We start from the raw sequence: 12,433 nt of genomic DNA, 5'->3' as shown, positions 1-12,433 counted from the left end.
AACGAAAAGGATACACCTATTTTTAACCATGGACAATCACGTACTAAATAGTTTTGCAGAGGTTAACACTGAACAACAAGTACCTCCAGATCTCGATGTAGCCAATAGGCTACTATTGGAGATAATGTGAAGTTTACAGTATGAAACAAACAAACAGGTGATCTTTCGATGAACTTTCTAGGTTATCATTTTTAAGGAAGCTCATTTACTACACTTTCTCCATCACAACCACTCATTCAAAAATTATTAAAACTAATAGTGAATCCTAGAAAAAGCGATTTGGCAATTCCAAGTACTTAGTTTTTCTCTTAGAGCCTGTAAGTTCACAATTGTGGCAATTACAAGTATCACTTTCAAATACTCATATTACGAAATAGCAGTCTGATTTTTATGATTAAAGGCTTCCACTCACGTTTGTGGAGCAAACTAAGAATCAGAAAGCTATTTTGTAATTCAAGTATTTGAAAGTGATCATTAACAAGCAGTTCGTAATGGAAAGAAACATTGAAGAGAATTACAAGTAATTTTCTATCACTATTGTACAAAATTGCCTGGTTGTAGAAAGACTGAAACACACCTTTGAGAAGGTTCATGAGATGAGAATGGCGACACATTGTCCCTGTTATCATCAGCTGAGACACTGGATCCAGTTAGCAGAGCAGAAGGCGCCTGACCCACACTGACACGGCGCAGGTCCGACAACGGAGATCGTTCTCCCTCGCTCTCACTCGGAGTCACGCTGATAAATAAATAAAATACATTATAAAATAGATAACATTCTATAAATTACAATCATATGGATTAAAATAACCAAGTTGAACCGAAGTATATACCGGGTGACCCAGAATAACGGGAACTTTTAAAAACGCCATAAAACAAAAGTGGGTAGGGTAAAAATGATTTTATTTAAACTAATGTGAAGTTCAAGACTTGCCATTTGAGAATTATTAATAACATCTATCACTTTTTGACAATTACTTCTTTAAGATGGCTTCCTCCTGCATTAATACACTATTTAAATCTGTGTTGAGATTTCTGCAACATTTCAACTGGAATATTGTTAATTTCATTCTGAATTGTGTGTTATAATTCAACCACAGTTATTGGTCAAGTTGTGAAAATGTTTCATTTAAGATAGCTCCACAAACAGAAAATCGCAGGTGGACAGATCCATGGGACCAGGAAACTCAACCTAATCGTGAGATTACAAGGTTACCAAACAATAAATACTCACTCATTGCCGTGCAGTGTGGATTTCGCTCACAATTTGATCAATATTTTGAATTAATTAAAAATTAAAACAAATTCAAAATGAAATCTGAAAAATCCCAAATTGTCCCAAAATCTAAAAAATGCGATATTGCAGCGATCAATGAGCAATCGTCTACAACTCTACACAGATTTGAACAATGTATTAGTTCAGAAGGAAGCAATTTAAATGAAGTAATAGTCAAAAAGTGATAGATGTTATTAATAATTCTCAAATGGCAAGTCTTGAACTTCACATTAGTTTGAATAAAATCATTTTTGCCCTTCCCACTTTTGTTTTATGGCGTTTTTAAAAGTCCCGTCATTCTGGGTCATCCTGTATAACATATTTGTATGACTGTTGGTGAGACTCCCTTGCGGGAAGGTCCCAACTGATCCAATACAGAATGGAAAGCCTCCGCTTAACTTACTAGATATCTTTCAAAATGAGCAAGCATGCGTATGGCATGAGGGAGTTGAATGAAATTAAATGCCGACAAGGTAAGCCGAGACGACTAAGACATTGCAGCCTTCAGTCTGTTAGCACTAACTAGTCCTGGGTTCGAATCCCGCTTGTAGGCGAGGGCGTTTGGTCATCTCCCCAAACACGAGATAAAAACTGATGTAGGCATCATCCGCAATAAAAACAAAGAGAAACTCATCAGACATATCAGAAATAATTTCATTATGTTTGATATTCACTGATAAAGAACTATTTGTCATTGGATGGAAACCAATCTTTTAAAAAGCATACCAGCTAACATAAATAAGACACACAATAAGCTTCGGTTGACATGTGAGGTTCTTTGAACCTTTGAATCCTTGAACCCGTCCCTCCATAAACAGAAATAAAATTCAGCTACTCAGTGCTTAAAGGTTTTCTGTGACTCATTCTTAATTATCTAGTTCTCTAAATTATTAATTAAAAATGAAACCACTGATTACCTAGCAGAGCGACCAAAGAGAGGAAATAATTCCTTATTATTTGTCTTTGTAATATGAGTAAAATTAGCGACCCATTTTATAACAGCCACCCTGCAATTCATGAATGGATCCAAAGTAAACCGTTTCTTATCCTCACTGGGAGGTTGAGACCGTAGATTGGGCAGATCTGTAACAAATATAACACAACATGAATACATTTTTTTAAAGCCTGAGATGCTGAAATCTTCCAGCAGAAATAAAATGATAGAATATACTGATCAATTCCAAATTATTTATAGACTAAATTACACAACGAAACTATTCTTCTCACAATAATGTCGAACTTTTATGAAGATATAATGCTATATTAGTACTGAAGAAGCCATATCATAATAGCTCTCTATAGTAAGTTCTGGTATTCACATTTGACTTGAAATTTTTAACGCAAAGCTTAGTAATCTATAATTTTTCATTTTTCAAGGAAACGTTGAATGAAATAATTACACTTGATGAAATATCATGGATGAGTTCATTACTATCAGTCTTTAGTCATGACTTCTTAAGCTCATAATTTCCAAGAACAAGAATTTTTTATTCATTGAAAAATCATTTTATAAATTCATTAAAACAAAATAATAAGAATACATTTCGGACACATTTACCTAGAACTGGTTTGTAAAGGCTGGTTATAGTAGAAAATGACGGAAATATATGCGGGAGGTAGTATTCTTTGAAACGATCAAACAGAAATTTAAAACATCTCTGCTGTCTGAAAAATTTATCCCTCCATTCCACTCTTGAGACCTGTGGAAAAAATGAAACAAATAATTAATTGAAGCTTTGAAAATGTATAAATATTGTATAACATTGTCCTTTTGTGGGTCGAGTTGAATCATATTATCATAAATGCATTATCATTAACACTATTAATTAAAATGGTTGAAAATATGTTCGAATATAAAAACTAATAATTCCAATGAAATATCTGTGTGACCATGAATTCAATGTTTAATCTAATTCCAATAATATGGTGACCCACACGTTTAATAATATGGTAGTGTAAGTTACCTGTGTGACCATGAATTCTAGAAGAGCTTCTAGGAAATATTTCATGGGATCTTCAGGTTGTTTTTCTCCCGATTGTGGCGGGAATATTGCTTGCAGTTCCACTGGAGCCACGGGTCCTGCAAGTTAACAAATATCAAGTAAATTCTCAAGTCAATACTCATGTTTTCAATGCTCGCATTCAGGATTCATTTGGAGGCAACAATATAACGAAATTCAAAACGTTAAATATCAACCAACATTTAGACTATTTATCAGTATGGACGACTCTGCATTTTATGGTGATGATTTGATAAATGAATAGACAAACAATATGACCCCTATCTATGATAGAGATTTGAAAGGCTAATGAAAGCTCGTGTGACCGTAATAAAAAGCGAATTTACTTGCAATTTGCGCCATAACAAAGATTACAGGTTCTATATGTCAGGTTTTATGTTTTTGAAATGTAATTAAAACTCCGTAAAAATTGACTCAAGGCAACTTAAAATTGATTTAGTGACTCTAATAATCTTTTAGCATTAATCCCGAACAAGGTTTTTTGATAAATGGGAAACATACATCTCAAGGGGTGAGAATGATTCGTTACGTCTTCCTTTCTTTATTCAAATAAATCAACAAATGCATTCCAGAAGCGATTATAATATTATTGAAAATCGTCCATAATAAATATCTATAATTGATCTATCTGTTAATTTTATCTGCTAATGATTCCCATAGACAATTCGCAATATTATTATTTACAGTTGAAATATTCAAGTCATGAAAAATATTATTTATTAACTATTTAAATAGTTGAATCAGTATTGACTTACCTTGGCTGCCATCATGGAATATGGTGGCGGAGGGGGGATTGTTGAGAGCGGTGAGGCCCGGGAGGTGGGGGAAGGGGGAGGGGAAGCCAGGCACCAGAGAGGCGAACAGCGCATGAATTGACTCGGGTGCATTCTCGCCCAGAGCCTGGTACCATAGCAGCAAGTATCTGCAATACACATTGTTCAAGACTTCATTTTATACTAGATCTAATCATGAAAAAAATGAATTGTTCAAGATTTAATCATATACTAACTACATTTAATGATTCAAATTCACATTAATTAGATCCAAATCATCAAAGAACAAATCCATCTATTGGTTGGTAGATGGGTCTATTGGTCTGATGGTCTAGGCACAGAATAGATATAGAATGGAAACTATCAATCAAACGCCTATCCAACCAATGCTTTTTACATGTCAAAAAAACTAGACACGTCAAGTGACTGCGCCATCTTGTTAGAAGTTAAAATCCTGTCTTTTGATTGGCTCGCGGCAGTGAACGAGACCGATTGATCCAGATCAGTAAATGACTATTAGGCCCGGTTGCACAACAGCCGGTTAAATTTTACCCGTGGTTAATTTCACAAGAACCAATCAGAGAAGGCGTTTTTGAAAAGACGGCCTTCTCTGATTGGTTCTAGTTAAATCAATCACGGTTAAAATATAACCGGTTGCTGTGCAACCGGCACATAGTGTTTGCTATATAGTCATGCAAAACCTGATAATTACTTTTAGTACATTTATACTACTAATGGAAAGACAGCCGCTAAGTGTAAAATTATAAAATGTTGTTCAGGAATTTGTAAATGATTACTGATACTGGTATTAAACCTGTTAATTATTTTCGTAATTTATACTACTCATAGAAAGACAGCCGCTTAGTGTACTAATAATAAAATTTTGTACAGAAATTTGTAAATTATTATTAATAATAATAATAATAATATTTTTATTGTCATTAAACTTTGAAAAAAAGCAATAGACAACGTCACAATCGTTACTTGCATACACATACAACATATACATATAAAATGTAAACAATAAATAACAGAACTTTACAATAATAAAATACGCAATACATTTAACTTAGAAATGAATTGAACCATCATTCAAAGCTAGGAACTCAGTAATAACATAAAAGGGATGTCCAACCAGCCACTCCTGAAGCTTACGTCTAAGAACGCTGATGGGATAGTCTTTTACCTGTCTTGATAGCTTATTGTAGCTTTCGATCCCAATTACTTCGTAGCTCTTTGTTGATTTCGTCAGTCGGTTAAAAGGTACATTTATCATTTCACGATGCCGAGTGAAATGCTCATGTATGTCCTGCCTACGTTCAAGGTGAGATATATTGTCAATTGTATACAGTATAAACTTAAAAATATATACATTTATTACTGTCATTATTTTCATGTCCATGAACAGCGGTCTACAATGGGCAAGGAATTGTGCACTAGAAATTATTCTAACAGATTTTTTTTTGGAGAACAAGCACACTCCGTATATCACTACAGTTTCCCCATAAAATAATTCCATATGATAGCAGACTATGGAAAAACGCATAGTAAGCTGATCTAAAATACATGTAGGTCATATGCTCTTTCAAGTTTTGTAAAAGATATATAACTCTAGAGAGTTTACCAGTCAAATATTCAATATGTGGCCGCCAAGTCAGCTTCTCATCCAGGAAAATACCAAGAAATTTACTACTTTTAGAGTTCAACAAGGTAGCTCCCCTCAAACCAAAATGCAGTGACTGAGTCTTGCTCTCATTCAGTAGAAACCCATTTGCTCTAAACCAATCCGATGCTTTAGACATAGATGTTGCTGACGAAGTTTCAAGTTTGTGGATGTCATTACTCTCATTTACAAAAGTTGTATCATCGGCATACAATATTGTCTGATTCTTTACGAAGCTTGGTAGGTCATTTATCATTAGTATAAAAAGCAGCGGCCCGAGCATGGAACCCTGTGGTACACCATACTTGACTTCTGATACCTTGGATCTTGATCCCTTAATACACACTATCTGTTTTCGCTTTCGTAGCCTTGCTCAGGTCACAGAAGGTGGCCTGAACAAAGATAAGATAAGATAAGATAAGATAATCTCTTTATTCAACACAGCATATAATACAATATACATTTGAATATCGTCTAGTCACAGGTCATTCCTTGAGGAATTGTTGAAAATATAATCACATCAATGGACATAAAACAAGCACCAGTACAAAGACATCAGATACATAAAGTAGGTTTTAAAAGTAGTGCAGGACATAGAAATTTATTATTACTAGATGCTTCAATCATGTATTACAGAAATAATCATTGAAACTATAATAAGCTTTTGCAACAAGAAAGCTGTATAATTTCTTTTTGAATATATTCTTGTTTGTTAGGGACTGCAGCTCAATTGGTAAATTATTGTAAAGCTTTGAACCAATGTAAGAAGGCATTTTCTCATACAGTTGAAGCCTGTGCTGTCTTAAAGCTAATTTATTTCTGCCTCTAGTATTATGATTGTGGATGTCAGCGTTTGTGGCCAGATCTGAGATATGGTCGTGAGTGAAGACTAATAATTTGAAAATATAAATTGAGGGTAGAGTTAGAATGTTCAAATAGACGAAAGCCTCTCTACATGACTCATTAAATTTGAGTCCAGCCAAATAGCGAATAGCTCTTTTTTGCAATTTAAATATTTTTTGGAAGTGCAAATCTGCAGTGCTTCCCCATAACTCTATCCCATAAGCAACATGGGAGTGAAACAATGCAAAGTAAACCATCTTTGAAACAGATAATGGTACAAATTTTACCATATTTCTTATCACAAAAAGATCTCTACTCACTCTATTAACTATTACATTTACATGCTCATCCCACACAAACTTGAAATCTAGCTCTAGGCCAAGTAATTTCACAGAATCTGTATTTCGTATACAATCATTTCCTATAAACAAATGTGGCTCAATCGCACTGTGTCTCAGACTAAAATTTATTAGACTACTTTTTTTTGAATTTACTGTCAGGGAGAGCGAATTAAAATACTGAACAACTCTATTGCACACCAGATTACAATCAATTTCTAGGTCTTCCAAGTTTCTGTCCGCAAATATCAAAGATGTATCGTCAGCATATAGCGTCAACTTATTTTGAGGTACAAGAGAAGAAATATCATTTATATATAGTATAAAAAGAAGAGGTCCCAAAATAGCGTTTATCCTCAAAAGCCTCAAGAATTTTATTGATGAGTGAATCAACAGCTTGTGTGGTCGACCTATTCTTAATAAAACCAAACTTTTCATTATATATAATTTTATGTTTCTCTAAATACTCACACATTTGCTTATGAATTATAATTTCAAAAACTTTGGCAAAAATGGGAATTAATGAGATTGGTCGGTAACTGGAAGGGCAATTCTTGTCACCTTTCTTATAAATAGGTATCACTCTCGATAGTTTTAGTGCATCAGGAAAAACGCCTTGCTCTATGCATTTATTTATACAATAAACTAAAGGACATGCTATGCAATCACTCAATTTCCGAAGTAGATTATTTGTGAGGCCTTATATATCAACAATGTCAGATGATTTTAATCTATTCAGAGCATCCAGGACATCATCCTTGGTCACTTCAGCAAACTGAAAAGTAGGCCTCTCTTCTCCAGTGATGAAATTCTGCATCATATCCATTGCAGTCTCGGTAGGTTTCATTCTGGCATTATCACCATGTAGCCTATTGATTCTGGCATTAGTATTACAGTGATACTAACAGTCACAAAACGTTTTAAAAATTATAATAAAGCTTCACGATTAAATACCTGTTTTCAAAACAAATTTGGCAATCTAGGTTGAGTAGGCTTAAAAGTCCTAACTCTGCCTAATGAAGAATATTTTCATTTTATTCCATTCCATTTTGAGAACATGTTCTCCTTTATAAAGTATTTTCAAAAGAATAATTTTACTTGATATAATCTTTGAAAAAATGTCACATTTCAACTCACTTGATTGCTTCCCGACGTAACTTCCACGAATTTCCGGGATGCAGAAGTTTGGTGATGAGCCTCGTCAAGCTGTGACACTGCCATCGTTTGGCCAACAGCTCGGGACAGAAGGTGAGGATCCTGTCTAGCACATAGAGGACGCCTTCCAGCTCTTCACGGTGCGCTTTGTGAGCTGCAAAACATCGTTCAATTGAGAAATTAAAATTTAGAATAGTGACCAAGAACATAAAATAATAGCTGAACAGAAAATGTTGTGGTGAAGATCTACCTCGTATAGTACACATATACTTTAAATTTAACACATTTGCCTTGTTATTCAATTTGTATTGATGGATGCAAGGTCGATAAATACAGGTCATGACACAATCCCTTTATGCATTGCAAAATCGCCATTTTATGGGGTACTAGTTCACCAATTTTCAAATTATTGTTCAAGGTTATTAAAATTATTGTTTATTTATTAATATTGTTCAAGGGATATTGCTTGGCTTTGAATTGTAAAATAAATTGTTCCGACAGAATAATAATATTTCGATTCCAACTAGGAACTGAATTGTTGATTTTTAGATTTAATTGATCGGGAACTTGAAACTCTTTTTGAAATTGGCCTCGCATATTTCTGTCTTGTCCCAATGCCTTTTGAGTTACAAGAATAAGAAAAAGTATTAATAATAAATAAATGGATAATTATTAAAATTTCATTATTAAAAGATTGAAAACCTGAATTCACATATTATCTGAACTAGAATATTGTTTTTAAAAAGCATAATGCATGATTTTGTTATGAGAAAATTGGAATATTTCAAAGGTACCGCCATAAAGATCCCACATAATGGCCGCTCCATAAGGAACACGAGTGTCATGACCTGTATTTATAGACCTTGGTTGGATGCAAATAAATTGAATTTGAAACACTAATGCAATTGAATAAAATTTACACTACTACAAGTTACAAGCACGAAGTGATTTGAAACTTCTTTCCAGATTTGGTTTATTTTATTTGTTTATAGTGAGGTCCACGTTATAATGGCAGTGGATAAAGATAGAAGAATAGCGATGCCTATTCTCTTCATTAATTAATTATATTTCAACACTGTCAAAAACATATCTGGTATCGTTGTGGACTTAGAAAAGGATAGTACCACCGGCTTTGTCGAATGATAGACAAGGATAGCAAAACCAAAGTTGATCAAATACTGTCATTATAACGTGGACCTCACTATAGTCATAATACCTCTCTCCACAATAAGTTTTGTTTTATTAGTTACTCTAGTATATTCTCTCTTAAACAATTTTTTTATTGTATTTAGTTATATTTTTCATAGCTATAAATAGTTTAATTTAAGATTATGTATATTGTTGCTACTAGACAACTCGCTCCTCTCTCACTGGCATGTGCCCATAAGATGAGCCTCCAATGAAATGTATTTTTATTTTTACATGCAAATATAATTGCATTGTTAATCTTTTTTGGAGAATAAAGAATTTCATTTTCATTCATTATCACTTTGGCCCAAATAATTTATTATGTGGACCTGCCTGACAATACCCTTTTTTATTTTTTTAGGTGAATATAAATTTAAGGTGGAGCTTCAACTCAGCAGACGCAGACACCCTCAGTCTAATCATGAATCTCATTAGACAAAAAATGTTGTGAGTTGCTACATGGAAATGTTTTCATGTGTTGTAGATAAATGTACTGCTCAAGAGGAATACGATTCCTTACGCTTAAAATAATGCTAATATTCAGCTTAAAATCTTCCATTATACTCCAAGCAATCAATAATATCAATTCCTCCTAGTGAATGCTAAGCAATCTTCATATCTTCAATATTTCAAGCGAGGTTCACTGTTAGTATATCCTTATTCATAACTTTGTAATGTACTCAAACTCCAAGTGCCGGTTGCACAACAGACGGTTAAGTTTTAACCGTGATTAATTCCACGAGAACCAATCAGAGAAACCGTCTTTTCAAAAACGCCTTTTCTGATTGGTTCTCGTGAAATTAATCACGGTTAAAATTTAACCGGCTGTTGTGCAACCGGACTTAAATCATTCAACCATGCCTGATGTATCTAGCAATTCTCAACTATAATTTATGAAAATTGTATTTGTTTGCCTTATCCAATAAATAAATGGATACATTTTAATTTACTACATTGTAATAAATATGTTATAGATGGCCCTGCGAGTAAGTGAGTAACTGAGTATATATTGTAATAAAATTGAACAAAAATCATGTTGGTGCTATTATTCCATCTATAACTCACTAACTTTATAAGTATAACTTTCCAACATCCTGAAAAAGTGTCAGCATCATAGAATTAACTGTACAATGAATTATTAAGTTAGTACGGAGCGAAACTAAAGGAAGATCCTACAAAAAGTATATACTACTTTCCTTTTCTACTTTTAGTATCCCTACTTTCCTCTTTATTAAGCGTTATGAACAGTTATGACGTTATCAATCTAATGTGAATCAGAAGCTTTAATAAGAGATGACGAAGTTGACTTCCAGTTAATACTATTGAAGGATATTTCACACGAAATGAATCTCTGTTGAATTCAAGAGCACGTCAAACAAGCAAAATATTATTCAACCGAGGCGTTAATCTAAAAACCGAAAAAATTCGAGGTAAGTAGACATTAGCTATTCAAAACTAGCTATCACAGGATAAGGTACTATACAAGCAGAATACAAAAGAGACTGATGCTAATATGAAATACAACAGAAATGTCTAGGCTAGATGGATCGCGTCAACAGCACTTGCAATGGAACAAACTGTCAAAATGATAATTTGCATTTACTAGATGGGAGTATGTTCCAAGGATAAAATGTGCAAGAAGTGCAATAAACTGAGGAAATATCTAAAACTAGAATAAAATCTGAAGTTTGAATTCCAGAGATTACCACAAAGTTTTAAATACTAGATATACTACTGTAGTAGAATTTTCTTCTAGTTTTTTTGAGCTCGCTATTAATATGTTAGGTACCATATTTGTTATGCTGAAATGACCTTCCTTGAATCGAATTTTGGAATTAATAGGGTTGTGAGATAAAACCGTCCAGCCTTATATATTTGTATTACAATTTACCTTGTAACACGCAAACCATTCTTATTCGAACATCATCAATAGTCTAAATATTATTTCAATTTCAACAAAATCAAAAAATATTAAGATTGATATTTAATTTACATTCAAAAGAAAAATGTGTAATTAGAATTGAATTGGCTCAAGTATTCATTAGAATATCTTTACCTATAACACATTATGGTATTATCTCGTTATCAGCCCAGAATACGCAGATAAAATGCTTCACGATGAATCATTCATATAAATGCTGTCATAAAACTTATCAGAATGGAAATGTCAACAGTAATTAACGTTCAACGACTACATAATAGCAAATAGAATAATGAATGCACACAACGTTCCAAGGTGTCCCAAGATCAAGGTTGAATTCATATGGCTCAGTGATTTCACCATGTTCAGCAGTATAGAATCTAAATTGATAATCAGTGCACAAAGAGTTGAACAAGGAATTAAGGGACAAATTATTGTTGTCTTCTGGAAACTAAATACTTTAAATAATAAAGGTCAATTAAGTAGGCCTATGTGATGTTTGGAATCGAAACTTACTTTTACAACTTAAAACCCTATTTTTAGTTCGAATATCGATGCTTAGTTAAGTTCGCAATATCAATACATATTACTAAATTTTCAGATCATAGAAACATTGTTACAATTTTCTACTTTTGACACATATGAGTTGAGTAAGGCAAACTACATTATCGTAGATCATATATATTTGATAACTATTAGATCATATATATTTGATAACTATTAGATCATATATACATTTGATAACTATTACTGGAATATGAGTACTAAAAGAAGTAGAATAAATGTCATAGTTGAATGATTGACCTAACTGACATTTCAATAAGAGACCTTTAGGGGCAATCGATAAAAATACTATACATTTTAAGAGAACTCAAACTCACTAACTAAAACTTTAACTGATTCAAATGTGTTTTTATAAAATGATGGAAGTGATTCATGATGCATGTCTGCAGGGTAATAGAACTAAATATTCATGCATGGTTTCAAGCATGAGATTTCCCGACATAATTGCAGAACAAAATAAATCATTCTAAAAAACTAAAATCTTGAATTTCTAACAAGATGCTAGGACGACAACAATGACAATACCTTAGCTAGAATTTCATTTGAAACAAAATAGCATTCAACTGATGATCGCATTACATAATGCTATCCTTTTTTGTGGAAGGTTAGCATGCTCTATTTTCATCTCTGTTCATGATGAAGCTTGCTTCTACATGCAAAACGAAAACAAAATGGAGTCCCACAACTGGAA

The 12,433-nt window shown here is 33.2% G+C and overlaps 1 protein-coding gene across 1 annotated transcript in view; it reads right to left on the bottom strand.

The window, feature by feature from the left end:
* Window positions 1–12,433, bottom strand: part of LOC111044006 (ral GTPase-activating protein subunit alpha-1) — a 90,932-nt gene that overhangs the window by 71,145 nt on the left and 7,354 nt on the right. The window contains exons 4-9 of the mRNA XM_039427085.1: window positions 8,052–8,223; window positions 4,053–4,219; window positions 3,241–3,356; window positions 2,835–2,976; window positions 2,194–2,359; window positions 578–739 (exon numbers count right to left, since the gene is read on the bottom strand). Coding sequence (XP_039283019.1) covers window positions 578–739; window positions 2,194–2,359; window positions 2,835–2,976; window positions 3,241–3,356; window positions 4,053–4,219; window positions 8,052–8,223 — 925 coding nt within the window. The remainder of the gene's footprint in view (window positions 1–577; window positions 740–2,193; window positions 2,360–2,834; window positions 2,977–3,240; window positions 3,357–4,052; window positions 4,220–8,051; window positions 8,224–12,433) is intronic.

This window comes from Nilaparvata lugens, chromosome 4 (genome assembly GCF_014356525.2).
Source record: "Nilaparvata lugens isolate BPH chromosome 4, ASM1435652v1, whole genome shotgun sequence".
NCBI lineage: Eukaryota > Metazoa > Arthropoda > Insecta > Hemiptera > Delphacidae > Nilaparvata > Nilaparvata lugens.
Note: the sequence above shows the minus strand (reverse complement) of the source record. Positions and strands in the feature narration are given on the sequence as shown.